We start from the raw sequence: 18,075 nt of genomic DNA, 5'->3' as shown, positions 1-18,075 counted from the left end.
TACTCTTCCTTTCTCCTTGCAAAATACTTTAAGGAGAGTGGAGGAAGCTGCTTGTTCTGATAGTCATATTTGAAGTCTCATCTGTTGTTTTGAAAAACATAACTTACAGTGTAATTTATACCAACATCTATTCCTCCATGCTTTGCTAAGTACACATGCACATACACAAGTTACCTTGAATTTGAATTTACAGTACAAAAAGCATCAAAATGAACTGCAGCTTAAGGGTTATGTGAGTTTTGTAAGAGCATATGAAAAAGGGCTAATTAGAAATATTTCTCAGAAACTGAACAACAGACTGAAAAGTGTCAGAGTGAAAGCAGCTGTTCTATAAAGCAGTGAAATGATTCCACATATCTGAGCAATGAGAAACTAGAAGAAGAAGGCTATAAAATTTCAGATTACCTGTTTGGAGAGAGACTTTAGATTGCCACAGGCTGGATAAAAGTCAATGTATTTTTTTAATTGGATTTTTTAAAATTAAAGTTGGATTTTTAAAATGACGTGCTTTTGGAAATAAATCTATCTAAAGATAGCTTTCTGTTTAAGATTCATTATGGTCCAAAGGTTATTCATCAAGAAACTGGGATTAGACTTTAATTAAGTAGCATGAGAATGTATATTCATGCAATTTTTAAATGTTTTGGTAAATGAATTCTATTAATCCATTCACAGTCTTTCAGAGGTTTCTGTAAGATTATTGGACAGTTTTTCTATCTAGAGTTTATTAACAACAGATGTTTGGTTTTACAGTTCTCAGAACTGTGAATTGTGTCTACAAGATCCCAATCCCATTGTTCTTTTTCAAATCGATGTAGACAGAATCGTCCTCTTACCTCTTATGTTCTAAGTTTCAAAACATTCAGTAAATAGATATGGATGTTTAAGCAAATACAAGAATATGTAAGCTATAATGTTACTGTTTTAGGTAAATTAAACTATTTAAATTATTAAGGCAGTGATTATTTTTCTCCTTCCAATAAAATATAGCAGAAAATTTGTCCAAATATGAAACAATATGTTAAATAGTTCACTTCACAATCATTTCATAATTATCTATCTATAATGTGTTTCTAATAGTATAAACTAAATCAGTTATTTTATAACTGTAAAACTAATGTGAAAAATTGCTATTCTGAAACTTTCATCTGGTTGTAAATATTAAGATTATAATAGCAAGAATGAGTCTACAGTAACTCTTGAGTTTCGTAAAATATGTATTAAGCTTATACTAGGAAGAGTGCCTTTTTTTTGGGGGGGGGGGGGAACACATGATTAAAACAAATCTTTCTGAGTGGTGATTTAAATTGTGAGTTAAATCAAATCTACCCTGGATTGCCACATTCCATAATTTAGGAGTTTCTGTGACGGTATTTGTCATATGAAATGGCTGATTTCTTCAATCAGTTAGTGCAATGATTGTGGCTCACCTATTTATGCATTAAGATCTGGGTTAAAACCTTGGAATCTGATGAGTTACAGTGATCCTCTTCCTACCAGAGGTTCATAAAGTCACTTTTCATAGCAGTTGCTTTTAGTTATCAGGTTCATAGTAATCAGGTTCTGTGGGCAAATGAAACCTTTTCTTTTTCAGCAAGCTTTTAAGGGACTGATTTGCAAGGATTTTCAACAGATTTTTAAGAGTGCATTGTTTTACTGTCGCTTATCTTTTGACCTTTTAATGGATTTGTTGTTGTTGTTATTGCTGTTAACTGCCCTCCAGTTGACCTTTTCTCATGATGACTCTGTATAGGGCATCTCCAAGATCCCCTGTCCTCCACTTCTCTGCTTAGGTTGTGTAAATTCAGGCCAGAGATCTCCTTAATTGAGTCTATCTATCTGGCCTGCTTTTATTGTCCACATTTATTCCAAGTTAGTGCTTTACTTGCTTTTTGCCTAGAAAACAATGTCTTCAGTTTCTGTAACCTCCCTTGTTCTTTTAGGTTTCAGTGTAAATTATACATTGTTGTAACTGTGAAAGAGAGAGAGATGAATAAAAACCACATGCTCACTGTCTTGTGTTTGAGAGATGATTGTATTGTTGATCAGTTTGCCAGAAGGTGACGATAAATCATTGGATTGGATCCAGCTTTAGGCGCATGCAATTAGGCTGTTGGAGGTGTACTTGCCTGTTCCTTTTGAACCCCTCCTGCCCTCTGAAAATGCTAAGCAAAAGGTCAGGGCACTGTGTTAAGTTGGGTGCATTCTGTGGAAGGAAGGGATCCCTGTAAACCAGACAAGGGCATTATGTGTGGGCAGAGTCCTTCTGTCCAAAGTACCATAATGGGCAAAATAGTAATTGTTTATTTAGAATGAATAGCCATACAAAAGAAGGATATAAAATATAATATACTGTTACTAAACAACTTTTAGAACTAAGATATTTTTAAAGTTTTGGCATTTTTCCAAAACTAATCATGCTTTGAAACATTGGGAAAAAAACCATGGTTATTCAGTCTTAACAACATGACTAGACTTCACTTCATCAGCTACTTATTGTTGTAGAGTTCTGAGTAACTTGCTGTTGTGTTATATGGATTTAACAGAGGAGTGATTGCAAACTGATCATGTATTACTTAAATCTTGGCATTTTGTTGCACTTCCACTTGAATTCTTGTAACATTCATTCCTTGGCTTCCCTATTTGTTGATAATATTTAAAATTTATCCATGAAAAGAGAATGTTCACTGTTCTGAAAATTTCAAAATTATATGTTTAATATGTTAGAGCATGAAGTTTATCACACAGGCCCTGAAACGGGCCTGTTGCGTCCTAAAACGGGGGCGTGCACAGAACGGGATGGGGCTAAGAACCGCATTTTACAGCACAAGGGAACACCGCTGCTGCCACTTGGTGTTCCAATCATGTCCTCCCTCCGTTCCAGAGGGCGCGATTTCTGAGAACTGTTCTAAAGCGTTCTCAGAAATCATGCCCTCTGGAAAGGAGGGAGGACGCGATTGGAATGCCCGGTGGCGGAGGCAGCGTTCCCTTGTGCAGTAAAATGCGGTTCTTAGCCCCATCCCGTTCCGTGCATGCCCCTGTGAGCACCCGTTTTAGGACGCAATGGGCCCGTGCGATAAACTTCCATGTCTCAACAGATCTATTTTAAAACTATTATCCAGTGTCATTTTCTTGCTTTTTGTCTCAGCTATCTGTCCTGTAGAAGGAATATATGCCCCTTCCCCCATGAAATAGCCTGTAATATACAGTAGTTAATTTCATTTAATAAAACAACATAGGGTACTTAAAATGCACAGGGGGCTGGGCATGGATCTTCCACATTCTCTCTGGCTTGAATTTTCAGTTTCTGTTTTGTTGTTTTCTGCTTAATACAAAACTTAGTTGTTGCTTTTTTACAGAACTAATGGTATGCTTTCTTAATTTAGGTTCAACATAAAAGTGCAATTGCAGATTGTAGCAAATTTTATGCTCACTGGTGTTTCTGGAGGCGCAAAATATGCCCAAAATGGACAACTTTTTGGACGGTTTAAGCTCACTGAAACACTTTCTGAAGACACTTTGGCAGGGCGACTGGTGATGACCAAAGTCAATGCTGTTTATTTATTGCCAGTCACTAAAGAGAAGTCAGTACTGGCCCATGGAACCAAAGAGAAGGTGTATGAAGCAACTATTGAAGAAAAAACAAAAGAATATATCTTTCTGAGAATATTCAGGGAATGCTGTGAAGAACTTAATCTTCGAGCAGATTGTGAAATGCAGGTATGTCTGAACAGAAATTTCCTATGTACCTCTTTCATTATTGTAGGTATCTCAGCAAACCTCTGTCATAGCATATGACTAAACGATGACAACAGATCTGACACAGAGAACTTTTTAAAATAGAAGAACTGAAGAGCAATTGTTGCACAGTACAGTAAATTTGTGGCAGAACAAAGGAATTATGTTTTGTGTATAGATTTCATACATTGATGGAAAAACGTTGTCAGCTCCTTCTTTTGATACAATTATTTGAAAATGGGATAATAGATCCGTTGCTATTAGTTATATTTTGTACAGTACAGTGGGAGCAGCAAGGGTACCTGTGAAACCTATTTTCTGCACTTCTGCAGTTGCTATTGCTAGGGACAGAGAACAAACCAAAGCTACCAGCATGGTATCTATGAAGACTGACAACATTGTCATGGAGCTTTAGGAGAAAATACCAGGTTGTGTGAACAACTGGATGGCTCTAATATGCTTAATGAGGATAAGCTGTTGCAGTGGTTATGGTAGTGCAAACCATTGCAAGCACTGTTTCTCTTTTTGCATATAAGTAAAATGTAGTTCATATCTGTATGAGAGGAGTTCATAGGTTCTCTTGTAATATTGGTAATAGCCTTATTTAATATTCTGCATATGGCAAAGTTGAATGTTTTAAACTCATTTTGTTACAGAGGTCTAAATAAATATTGAAAAGGAATATTGCATCTTATAGAGTTTTATTTCTAATTTAAAACCTGTTCCAATATTGATAGGTATACAGGTCAGGTCAGGTGTCTTTGTTTCCTCAGGACTTCAGCATCAGTGCTTTCCAGCAAAATTCAGACATTTTTCAATTCATAATGATCATAGGAAAAGTCTAATGGACTTTGGAGCCACTGGCTTTGTTTATAGATATAAATCTGTAAGAAGCATGCATTCTGGGCTCTTGTTAAAGCCAAATTCTTTCTGTTTCCCTCTTTCCTTTTTATTTCCCAAATCACTAAACATGCTGTCTGTTCCTGTGGCTGTGACCTATCCTCACCAACTCTTTTTGACCCCCACAAATCTGGCATCAGTCATCTCCACTGATTGAAACTGCTCTAACCTATGTGTCTAACAACCTCTTCTATGCTAAGGGTGAGTTCACTGGAGAGTGTTTATCACACCATAACTAAAGGGAGTATTCTATATTATCACCCATATTATTGCACAAAACTTCTACCAACAATTGAAAAGGTGGATATTAGTGTGCAACAGTGGGATGGTAATGTGAGAGTGTTGTACATGATTAAAAAAAATAGGGAGTATAGTCAGAGAGATCCCAGTCATCTGTAGCCAGTGCAGTGGTACACTTTCTTTGAGAATATTTTCTATTATCATAGCTCCAAGATTGTTAATCTGCACTGGAGTGTTGTGGACCCTAATTTTTCCTGTGGTTGTCCTGTGCTCACAGTTTTCTTTCTTTTTTTGCACATATTTTGATGCCATCCATCAACAAAATGTTTTGTGGCTGGTTCAAAAGTAAACATTATAACTATGAAATATAAAACTAAAACACAAACTAGAACAGTTAAAACATCACTAGAGTATAACCAGTAAAAGAAAACAATAATTCGGAGAATTTTAAAAGCACTAAATAATTTTTTTTGGAAAAAAACAAATATCTTGATCTGGCACTAGAAATACCACAGAGCAGGCACAAAGCAAGTTGCTCTGGAGAGATCATTCTATGATCAGTGTGCCAAAGCCGAAAAGACTTTTTTCTAGTAGCTAGCCACTTCACTTCATTGGATAGGAACACCTGGAGAGAGTCTCTAAGGAACAGAAGGTTATGATCCTTCCATTAACTTGGCTCAAAGCTATTCAGGACTTCTTAGGTTAATATTTGGGCCTGAAATTAACTGAACACTGGTGAAGTATTAATATTTTCTTGGTGATTTTTTTCATCTTCAAAAAGAAGTATAACACATCTTTCAGTATAGCTTTTACCATGGGCATGTCTATTTTGTGTTAAGTGTGTTAATAACTTTATTGAGATTATATGAATAAATTGGGACCTATGGTTCAGGAAATCTTGCTGGCTTTACCCATAGTTCTGAGCAGTTTGTCTTTCAGTCCTCTAGGGAACAGATTTTAGAAAAACAAGATGAAATTGTTTTTCAAGATTCTGAAAATGTTTTCAGGGGGTTGTTTGCAGACAGGTCTGATTCCTGAGATTAAGGTTGAGATTGTGTTGGTGGATAATGCTAGTGGTTGCACTTTTGTTAGGGTCACACAGTGGTAGCCAGGGAAAGCAAACAAAATTTGCTGGTCCCAGCCAGCTTGTTCATTTTTCCTGCTTTCTATCCACAGCATCCCCCCACCCCCGTTTCTGCTGGCACCACTTGGCATAGAAACACTGGTGTAGTGCCCCAACAAGATTCCAGCCAAAGAATAGAATTTCTGTTGATCTACAGATTAATATCCTATAATTCATATGGTTAAGAAAAAAAATCCTAGATAATTTATTGACGCCCCTAGCAACTTTGTGCTGCTTTTTTTTGTTGCAGTAGACTAACATGACTATTCCTCCTGCCCTTAGCTCCCCCTAAGAATTTTTTTACAGCAAGGGGTAGCTCTTGGTAAGAAACAATTTACTGAAGGGGAAAAACCTTTTAGGTGAATTTGTCATTCATTAAAAATTATTGGTCAGTTTATGATCTTATCATTTGTGGTGAGGGGAGAAAGTGATCAAAGGCCTAGCAACAGCACAAGTCAAATAACTTCTGGATGAAGCTATATAGAACCACAGATCACTAGCCCCTCTTAGTGATTTACAGTACATTTCACAGTGATAATTTCTTGGATTACTTGTTAAATTCAGGAAGCATTATAGCAAACATTTGAACCTTGCACAACACCATGGGATCCTCTAAGGGAATCACCAGTTATCTGTAAAAAAAAAATTTCTCTTAAAATCTTCAAGCATAAGATAGGAGTGGGCTGGGAATGCAATAGGGGGTTTCAAATGGAAAACGATATTGTCTTTCCCCATGAGTTGTTTTTCCTTTATGGAATACATACACAAAGTGGCTTGTAACATCATCTTTGTAAAGCTGCCTTTGATGTAGGTCTGTAAATATCATTTAATTCAAACTGAGGCTTTCCATTTAAAGTGGATGTGAGGTTGGTCTGGTTGTGACATCTATCACCCCATTGATTACCAGGGTTGATTCGGCTGATCTGGCTGGCTAGGTGGGTGTCTCCTTCCTCCCTCACCACTCCATTTAAATTTGATGTGTATGTGAGGTTTAACCGAGGAAAACATGTTTCCTAGATGGGCTGTCGTGGCTTCAAGCCTTTTTCTGAGCACACTGAATGTTCTGATTTTGACCTGTTGAAGTCCTGAATTGACCTGGGCCCTGGTTACTTAAGGGATGTATGTTTTCTTATTGTTTACATTATAATAAGCAGAAGAGCTCTTGTTTCCTCACTTATATTTGACTGATGTTGAAATGCTGGCAATGAGGACATGGCTCTTTCAATTATAGCACCTCTCTTGAATTTCTTCTTTCTCTGTCTTTACTGCTATTTCTATCATAGCTCTATCTTTTCCTTTTAGAAATTAATGAAGATCTTATTCCAGCAGGCCTTTTGAAGGGTGAACAGATGCTATTTTTAAACTGAACTTCAATCTTTCTGTTCTGTGCTTTTATTGTTTTATAGGTACAATGACTATACTTTTAACTATCTGCTGTTATAGAACTTATGTAAAGTTTTTGTAAGCCTTCTTGAAGTTCTCTTGAATGAATGTCTTAGAAAGTAAATGGAATTGATTAAGTTGCTGATTTTTAATCATTCAATTGAAATTGTGTCCTTCAGGATTAGATTTCATGTTGTTGTTGTTGTGTGCCTTCAAGTTGTGTCTGGTTTATGGCAAGCCTATCATGGGGTTTTCTTGGCAAGATTTGTTCAGAGGAGGCTTGCCATCACCTTCCCCTGAGGCTGAGAGCATGTGACTTGCCCAAGGTCACCCAGTGGGTTTAATGGGTGAGCTGGGAATTGAACCCTGGTCACCAGAGTCATAGTCCAACAGTGAAACCACTACACCACACTGGCTCTCATTTCCTGATATGTCTTTCAGTAAGTGCTACAATTTGAGCTTTACTTGTTATCAAAGCAAATTCTTTTTAAAAATTGTCACTGAGTGACCAAATTAGGACAATATGTTTATTTTAATACAAAAATAATTATTTAGTTGACTATAACAAACTTAAGACAGCATGCATAGATAGAAGCGTGACCTGTATGAAATAGATTTTGTGTCATTATGCCTAGGACACCTTCTATCATTGTATCTAAAACATTCATAGGCTGGTGATTAAAAATCGAAAGAGCAAATCAGGAAACACTGGGAATAGAGTCCATTCTTTGTACAGTTTGTGAGTCTGACCTTGGCTGAAGAGGAATCCTTGGGCTTAGATTGCTTTATTTTCCCCAGAGAAAGATGGTGGCATTAAAACCTGTAATATAGCCTGCTATCAGCCACTGAAGAGCTTCCGTTATTTGAAGTAAATGGTTTCTCAATCTTGTATCTCTTCTAGGCATAAAACATTCAGCTGCCTATTGTAGTGGAAATAATTTCAAATACAGGCCACAGTTAGAGAATAAAGTACAATAATTCTCTTGAAGAAAATCAGCAATGTCACTTTTCAAGTAGTGTGTTGAAGAATGGGGAATCTTTATACGTTAATTATATAAATATAATTTATATGTTAATTTAACATGTATAATGTTGATTATACCACTGTATAGTTGAATTTTGTATATTTTCTAAAAACAATCTAGATCCATAATTGACTGCATCATGAACTGCTGCTGGAATACAGTGCAGGATGGGCTTATTTGTAGTATTGATTCAATTTTCTCTTATTGTGAAATTCGACTTGTTAATGGTATTTCAGCATTGTCTGTCTTATGGGAACCAGCAAAGTGCAGGCAGTGAGCACTACGTTTCAAAGCACAGATAAACATTAATGCTCTAATCTGAAGTCCTCCGTATTTTAAATAATAATAAAAACACTGAGTTGTCTTTGCCTCATTTTCTATTGTCCCTACATGTAGTTGCCAACTTTCTACAACTGCCAGCTGTAATTCCCCCAGTAGGTGGCTGGATCTTGGTAGTATGCTAGCTTCTAGGACAGATTGAAGAGATGTTATGACTGGTATGTGAAATACATATAGACGTTGTGTATGCCCTCCACCAGTTTCTGTTATCTGGTCACCAAATTCTGGATACCAGGTTTCTTTCAGTCACAGCCAATTTTGTATATTTTCTTAGACCTCACTGCAAGTCTCATCCCACAGATGCCCATGTCTTTCTAGTTTTCTGTCTATTTCAAGTTTTGGGGTATGGAGAGCCAGGCTGACTTTCATAGTGCTACAGAAAAGAGTTCTTTGTGATAGTAACAATAAAAAAAATTAAGGGTGCATTTTAGAGCTGTGTGCTTGTTTCTGTTAGGTGTCTTGATGTGAAGAGTTGACTTAGGGAATGAATCTTCTTTTTAATATTTGGTAGGATATTGCTGAAATCATAAATCATGGAGAGGTAGATCTGGATATAAGCTATTGTGTTTACTCTTTAGAATTTGCCTAAAATTGTCCCAGATTGTACTTCTTGCATTTAATAGCCATTTGGCCACAGTATTTACATCCCATTACTCCACTCTAATTGAACTATCAGCTGATGATAACATTTCATGCATCTGGTGGCTTTGGTCCACGTAAAACTGTCACAGTAAATATGTTAATATTGTGGTAAATTGTAATAAATTAGATTTCTTCCTTTTTGCTGCAACAAACAGCTACACTATGGAAGTTTCCTGATACCTAAAATACTGGTTTAAGTTCTTAATTTAATTTTTGACAATGAAAATGGTGTTGCAGTAAATAGAAATCTTTTATATAGAGTACTAGAGCAATAATTACCAAGGCTGTTCACAATTTTTCTAAAGCTGGCTGTCAATGTACACGATTTTCTATTTCAGAAGTAACCTTTCATTCAGTACTTTGATTTTTTTTTTTGTTAATTGTCTTTGAACATAAGCACAATGTGAACTTAATGCTGGATGCATTTCTACCTTTTATGGTAATTTCCATGTTTTTATTTAATTTCCCAATGAAATAGTGTTTCTTTATTTGGTTTGTTAACAATATAGTAGTTGAACTCATTTTAAAATTCATTTTAAGTTTTTGGTTTTTAGTAAACATAGTATTTCTGCTTGTTGTCACATTTCTGGAAATGTGCTGGTTTTTTTTCTCTGATGCTTTCTCATTACCATTAAATAGTAATTATATTTACAATGAAAACAACATTTCTGTATAGATTGTAATGTGTTATATATCATGAAATCTAACATTTCTTCAGAAAGACTGGCTAGGTTATAAAATGATTTTAGTTTTTTGACTATGCCCTTTTACTTCCAGCATTCACCATGCCATTCTCATCAAATATCTCCCTTAGCTCCAAATTTCTTCATGAATTGGAATAATCAATTTACAATATTCCTAGCCTTTCAAAAATATTTCCTCCACTTAGTCCTGTCTTTACTAACTTTGATTATTTTGGAGAGTGATGCTGAATCATGTTGGTGATAAACCTTGTATTGAATCATATTATTTTTTAAAGAATGTTCTGACTTTATCAGTAATCAAAGTTTGAATCTATGAGGGTTCTGAATGTGTTTATCTCCTATGAGAAATCTGGTTTCTGTATATTATTTGACATTATTAAATAAAAAGCACTGAACCCCCCCTCCAAACTTGTCCATATTATTCTTCTCATTACTGACAATTTACAAAAGCTAATTAATAAATATTTTCCCCCTAATTTACTGCTTTGGCCATAATATTGGCTGAGGTAATTACAGTAGCTCTATAGAACCAAGCCCAGTATCATGCCTAGCAATTGCCTGTTTTCTGGAATGGTTCTCATTCATTCATTCATTCATTCATTTTGTATGCATTGTAGGTTGAACTTCAGTTTCAGTTAAACCGCTTACCCCTCTGTGAAATGCATTATGCCTTGGACAGGATCAAGGACAACAGTATTCTCTTTCCTGATGTCAGCCTAACTCCCACAATACCTTGGAGCCCCAACAGGTACAAAAATACACATTTGATACTAGAAGCTGCTATATTGATATTATTCAGCATTCATAGTAGCAGATAGCTCACACATGCTCTTATGTTAGCTGTTCTTCTTCTGTACTGTAATAGACTAGGAGGTGAAATGACTGCATTATAGTAAAACTGAGTTTGCTTATGAACCATAAAATCAGAAAATTGTCTTCCTTTATTCTTAAGAAAATGAAGTTGTAATGAACTGCAAGCTTGATTGAGGGTGCTTTAGAAATTACATGAGTCTTTCCACATCACATTTCAAATAATGTGCATGTGCATGTTTCCAGTTTATAGTTCACCTTTCTCAAGAGCTTATTGTTGTAAGAACAGACTGTTCAAACTGTCTTGGCCCTACCTCAGCCTGTTTAAAGTAGAAAAGTAATGATTGACTGAACTGGGGGAGATATGTATCTTATGGTTAATCATCTAAATGATCTAGTTATGCGTTCTCCAGTTTAGGACATAGTGAGATTCACTGGATTATTTGTAATCAATGCCACACTGCCTTTGCTTTGTAATGTCTACTAGAAATTATTGCTGGTGGCAGAGTTTTAATTTTCACACATCAGAATGGACATTTCAGTCCCCCTTAGCCACATTTCTGGTCACAGCAACCCCTCAGAATCCACACACTCCTACAGTACCATTTTCAGCCACTTGCCATGTAGAGTGTTTCTTTACAAACAGAAAAACAGCCAGTTTTTTTAAAAAAGAACAAGCTAAAATAAAGAAGCTGTAACAAGACAAAAAGGAACACACTATAAAAGAGAGTACCACAGCTAGGATTCAAAGATATAGCAATGTTAGTCTATAGAATCAGTACGTAGACAGATCTGGTAGCACCTTTGAGACTAACTGAAAGAAATAAGTTGGCAGCATGAGGTTTCGTAGACTACAGTCTACTTCCTTACTATGCATCTGAGGAAGTAGACTGTAGTCTAAAAAAACTCATGCTGCCAACTTATTTCTTTCAGTTAGTCTGAAAAGTACCAAAGCTAGTTTATTTTCATTCCCGTCTAGTGGACTAAAAGATTATAAGATAGCCAATTTAACAATTGCTGAAAGCTTTTAATGTCATGTATTCTGTCTGGAATAATAACTGTAAGCATTTCTGTAATATGAGTAATCAAGTATTAATGTCAGTTGAGCACTTTATTCAACAAGGTAGTAAAATAATAATAATAATAAAAATTCAGGAAGCAATAGTATTTTGTGATATAAGATGGCACTTTTCATTGATAGACCTGTATAAGGCCTGCTTGGGTTTAGATGTGTTTTTGCCTGTGATCACATTTGGTTCTGCGCAAATATGCCAACATAAAATAAAACTGTATAACCCAGAACAAATTTATCAAGAGGAAAGAAATAAGAAAAAGCATAATATGGAATTCAGTGAGTTCCTCCTGCTTCCAGTATGGCATCCAGTAGCGAGTTGAAGATTCCCCCTTCCTGGCTGCAGTCGTACACATGCCCTCAAGGTTTTAAGAAAGCACAGGGAGTTGTAGGGAAGAAAGACAATCTTGTTGATGAGTGGAAATTTATTTATAATGTAAGATTCTGCCCTGTAAGATTGTCCTGCATAAAGCTTGCATGGTCTCCCAAGTATTCTTTTTTTTGTGGGAGACTTTGTTTTTGATGGAGCCAAAGGAACATTCAAGAAACGCTTTTAAAGGAACAGCAGAAGGATGAACTTTGCATCACAGTGTACTTGAGTGAGGATCAGATTACCAAGCTATTATTGTTGTTTTCTTGTTGTTGTTGTTGTAAACATTTTCATTTAATAAGTTAATGGCACTCAAGACAACTAAACCATTTCATTTGTACTGGGATGATCTAATTCCAGAATATGTGTTTATTAAAGGTAAAGGTATTCCCCATTGACAAGGTTGTCAAGTCGTGTCCGACCATAGGGGGCGGTGCTCATCTCTGTTACTAAGCCGAAGAGCCAACATTGTCAGAGACTACTCTGTGATCATGTGGCTAGCATGATTGCACAGAATGCTGTTTATTAAGAAGGGCTAAATTAGCAAGTACCTCCTGTGCTGTTCTTTTCATCATTGGTCTGTAAACACGTAATGGATAGTATATGGCTCACTTGGGAAGAACTGGTCCCATAACAAGTAGATTGATGTAAACAGTGCTGCAAGGGAAATAATTTTATTTACAATTCTTCTACTGTATGAAATTGTTTCATATGGGAAAAGATAAGTACTATTACTTCCCTTAGAATTCTCAGTGTTCCATATATGAAAAGGAAATTGCATATTTCTATCTTTCAAGAAATGAACAGTTTACATGGGACTGATACCGAGAAAGAATCACCCAAAGTTGTTGCATTTTTTAATTTTATTGATATGCATATCAGTGGGTAGTCTTGTTGGCCTTCAATGTATGTCTGCTCTACAAATGGAAAATGGTAATGTAATAAAATTTATTCGGTCATTGACCAGTATAACGGAAAATGGTAGCTTCTTTATTGTTTCTTTTCTTAATGCCATGTCTGAGCACCAGCACATATGGAACCACATATTGCAGTGACTTGAGAAGTCAATATGGTTCTTTAGATTAATTAAGGAATGCTAAAACCCCAAGATGGGATCAGTATGTGAGTTTGGTTGGTTAACTGACTTTTGTCTTCTAACTCCAAGAAGAGAGTTTTAGCTTCTAGTACTCTGACATACCTCCCAGTAGACAGGGAAGAAGGAGAAGAAATTATTCTGTGTGTGATTTCAGCATGTGGCTTCGGATTTCACAAAAGGATGGAAGAAATTCAACTGTAAATCTAGATAGCTTGATAACAGTGGTTCAAAGCACACTGTAGAAATAATCAAGTTTGAGACCACTTTAACTGCCCTGGCTCAATGCTAGGGAATTGTGGAAACTGTTGTCTTGTGAGACATTTACCCTTCTCTGCCAGAGAGCTCTAGTGCCACAATAAACTACAGTTCTCAGTATTCCCTAGCACTGAGACTGAGCCAGGGTACTTAACGTGGGCTCAAACTGGATTATTTCTGCAGTGTGTTTGGGACCAGTGGTAAAATATATATATATATATATATATATATATATATATATATATATATAGAGAGAGAGAGAGAGAGAGAGAGAGAGAAGCCCTTTTGCAGTAGCTTTATGTACTTTGAGCTTTGAAAGTGCTCATTGGTCTTAAGTGTCTTCACATTGTCTTCACACACAGTCACTGAAGTACACTTTTTCTCATTAAAGATGGCAGAGATTCAAAAAAGGTTAATATGCAGTAAATCTACAAAATTACTGGAGGTTTTCTGTGCTGACCAGACCATTATTTTAAACTAGTAAGCTTAGGTTTTGGTTATTTATTTATATATTTGCTTTATATCCTGCCTTTCTCATACATGTGGGATTCAAGCCAGTTTACAGTAAAATTCCACAAATCCCACAAAATGAACAAAAGCATAAAAAAGATTAAAACACAATGTAATAGCCACTGGTTAAAAAAAGGGAACTTTCATCCTATTAAAAGCCCTTCTGCTACAAGTAAAGTTAGTTACATAAGGTTGCCCTAAATAGAAAGATTTTTGCTGTCTAGAAGAAGGGCATCGAGTTTTTATAAGATTATAACTGTAACACCAATCTTAACTGCTCAATAATGAGCTGTTGAACAGAAAACTAGGAAAAAGCCATCTTCAGTCAGCACACATGGCTAAATGGATCATGTAAATTATTCTTTACCCAATTTAATAGTTCAGACCAATTTTTCTGTATTAAAATGTTTCCATTTTACTTCCTTTTTAAATGTTTGAACCATCAACTAAAGAACTGTGGTATTTTTAAAAAACAGCATAACTTTTAAAATTTATAAGGGATGCAAGTATTTGCTGCAATTGGAATGCATAGGTCCCCAATCTTCAGATAACATTATGTGTCTTTTACAATCCAAATCCTTTTTTGTGGAGAGGGATAGAATATCAGTCCACACACATGCTTGTGGAAGGATCAAGCTATTGAACAGCTGGATTTGGTCATCCTGCTCCCCCCCCCCCCAAAAAAAAAAAAAACCCCTTGATGTTGTGAAGTAGTTCTCTGATGCTACATGCACAGTTCATGGTCCGTTGATGGAAAATGATACAGACCAGTGTAAGTGCAGAATTCAGAAATCCCTTGTTATAAAGTGATGGTGAACCTTTTACAGACCGAGTGCCCAAACTACAACACAGACCCCACTTATTTATTGCAAAGTTCCACGTCCCTCTGGCTTTCTAGTAAGAAACTCTGGCAAACTCTGTGCTAGGGCCACAGCATGTGTGCCCACAGAGAGGGCTCTGAGTGTCACCTCTGGCACTTGTGCCATAGGTTTGCCATCAGGCAGCATTTCTTTTGCAGTTCTGGATCCCTTCCTGATCCACTTGATCAAGCCTGTTCTACACAGATATCACCTTCACTGTGCTCTTCAGCTGAATTATCATTGTAATCAGTGATCTAATCATTACAAGTACATCATGTACCATCATTTTACAAATACAGTTTTAGTCCATGAACATAAAGCCACTGTTCATTGCATGTATGCAGGATTTTTCTGTCCTGTCCTATTGTAGGGAACAGAATTGCTTTAGTAGTCATGTGATCCTAATATAGTTGAGTTAAAGAGAGCATAGACACATTGAAATCAAATTAGTTCTGATTAACAGTTCTCATTCATTTCAATGGGTCTACTCTGAATAGGATTAAAATTGAATTCAGACTTTCATTTTCCTAATAAAAATATTTCTATTTAGAATTTCAGTCTTTCATGTATAACTTTCTAAGACTTCTATAGAAATTTGGTTCATATTATCCTTGAATCATGTATAATTTCTTTTCAGCTAGAGTTTCATAGCAATGACTATCAAGATGAATTTGCAAATCCTTCCAGTCTCATTTTTTACCCTTACTATTACAGTTAACACTTATTGCAAATATTTCAAAAAAATAACACTATTGCAAATATCCAGGAAATAAAATCACTTTATGAAAGGATGATCATATGTGTTTGAGGGACAGGATTTTTGCTATCTATACCAATGCTTAAATCTGTCACTGACATAATAAAAATTCTTGTCAAAATCATTAACCTTTTATGGAATGTCTCTAGAATAAGTTTCCTGTTGTATCTCTGTTACTATACAATTACTTCTACATCTAAGGTACAGTGTTTAGTGCCAGATACTATTATTTAACAGAGTTTATCTAATTATGCCATTTAATATTTTTTAAAAGTGTGGTGTGGATTTTTAGTTTATCAAAAGCTGCACCTACATTGCAGAAATAATCCAGTTCGACACCACTTTAATTACCATGGCTTAATGCTGTGGAGTTCTGGGAACTGTAGTTATGATACCAGAGCTCTTTGACAGGGAAGGCTAAATGTTTCACAAAACTATGTCCCACAATTTCATAGCATCGAGTCATGACAGTTAAAGTGGTGTCAGACTGGATTATTTCTGCAGTGTAGATGCAGTCAATGATAATTATTGATGCTCCATTTAAATGTGATAAATGAGGGGAGTGATGAACAGGTATGTTGATTTATTAACGTTTGCAAATTAAGCACATCTTCCTAACGGAGTTGTGATTATAAAAACAGTAAGCAAAGTGAGATCAATACTTGTTTTAGAATTAAAGCTGTTTAGTGCTAGCCAGTACAATTAATACATCCATGCATAATAGTTTTAATTGTTTGTTTATCTTTTGTCTTTTATTGTGACAATTAGCTATGTAAAAATATTATGTATGAAGTCATTTTTTTTAATGTATAGCATTTTGGTCTTACTAATTGCTCTGCTTTCTATTGTGCAGACAGTGGGATGAACAGTTGGATCCTAGGCTCAATACCAAGCAGAAAGAGGCTGTTCTGGCTATCACAACTCCACTCTCAATACAGTTGCCTCCTGTTCTTATCATCGGTCCCTATGGGACAGGCAAAACCTTCACTTTGGCTCAGGCAGTCAAACACATACTTCAACAGCAGGATACTAGGTGAGATGGGATGATATTTAGTTGGAAATCGATGCTGCTGTATATTTAAGGGGGAATTAGTGCAGAATCTCCATCCAACTTATAAAGAACAACAACCCATTGTTCATTGTTTCAGGAAAGAATTCAACAGTCTAAAAGGGTAGTCTCTCCTTAGAAGAATTAATATTGGCAACTTGTAGAACAAATGCATTGTGTTATATTTAGAAAGCTGTGCATTTTGTAAAATTATAATACATAACTCGCTTTAAAACACTTGAAGTGTAAAATGACTTTTAAAGCTGTGTTGAAAGTTTAAATCTTCCCAGAGAAATTAGAAGTAGCATTTATCCATAAAATTCTCAGACTAATTTCACTGGGAGAAATGTATGGGGGAGATGGTCACTATTTTTTTTTCTTTTGTATTTTTACTGCTTTGAATGATTTCTGTTTCTTCATTGCTTTTTTTATTTGCACCATTTATTCCAGCAGGATTCTCATTTGCACCCATTCTAATAGTGCTGCTGATCTCTACATAAAGGATTATTTACATCCATATGTAGAAGCAGGCAATCCCGAGGCGAGACCTCTCAGGTATTTTTTAAGGCTTATTATTTATCTCTATAATATCTTAAGAAAAGGTGTCTAATAAGAATAGTTTTGAAAAACCTCAGTATTTCCATGCTATTGGACTTTTAAAAACAATTTTTTTTGCATAACTTGGGGACAAAGCACAAAATGGAAAATTTTAGTATATTTCTCACACATTAAAGACATCCTTTTTTAAGCTTTTCTAATGTGGATATATGTGCTTTTTCTAACTGAACACATTTTGTTATAATCCTCTAAAGAACTACAGATTTATTTCATTTTTAAAAAGAAATTACATAGTAATTGGATTTTGTTTATGGTAAATTATGTTTCTTAAGTCAGTGAAATATACATCAATCTGGAGGAAGTGATTGTTGGAGGTGCTATATATTTGAAGAGTCATGCAAAATTAGTTCAGTATCAACCATTTGTGTATTTAAATGAAATTGTCTTGGGAATTAGGGGGAAAATCATAGAGGAGAATTTAATTCCTTCCTGTACAGTCAACAATGACTCCCTCCCTTCGTTTTTGATATATGTATATCTAGAATATGTAAAATTTGGCTTTATAATAAGCAAATGTTTCATTTGAGCTCAGAGTTCATTTAGTTGCAAATCCTGTTGTTAAAGTTTGATTAAACATGCTATGCC

At 35.6% G+C, this 18,075-nt stretch overlaps 1 protein-coding gene across 3 annotated transcripts in view; it reads left to right on the top strand.

Annotated features, from left to right (window-relative positions):
- The window catches only part of HELZ (helicase with zinc finger), a 183,029-nt gene that overhangs the window by 75,487 nt on the left and 89,467 nt on the right, over positions 1–18,075 (top strand). For 2 of the 3 annotated variants that reach the window (XM_089540888.1, XM_089540904.1), the window contains 4 exons: positions 3,387–3,720; positions 10,712–10,842; positions 16,678–16,857; positions 17,323–17,427. In XM_089540888.1, the coding sequence (XP_089397014.1) occupies positions 3,387–3,720; positions 10,712–10,842; positions 16,678–16,857; positions 17,323–17,427 (750 nt within the window). The remainder of the gene's footprint in view (positions 1–3,386; positions 3,721–10,711; positions 10,843–16,677; positions 16,858–17,322; positions 17,428–18,075) is intronic. The other variant, XM_089540895.1, reaches the window with a different exon arrangement.

Source organism: Sceloporus occidentalis, unplaced genomic scaffold (assembly GCF_023333645.1).
Source record: "Sceloporus occidentalis isolate IW3139 unplaced genomic scaffold, rSceOcc1.0.p SCAF_1, whole genome shotgun sequence".
NCBI lineage: Eukaryota > Metazoa > Chordata > Lepidosauria > Squamata > Phrynosomatidae > Sceloporus > Sceloporus occidentalis.
Note: the sequence above shows the minus strand (reverse complement) of the source record. Positions and strands in the feature narration are given on the sequence as shown.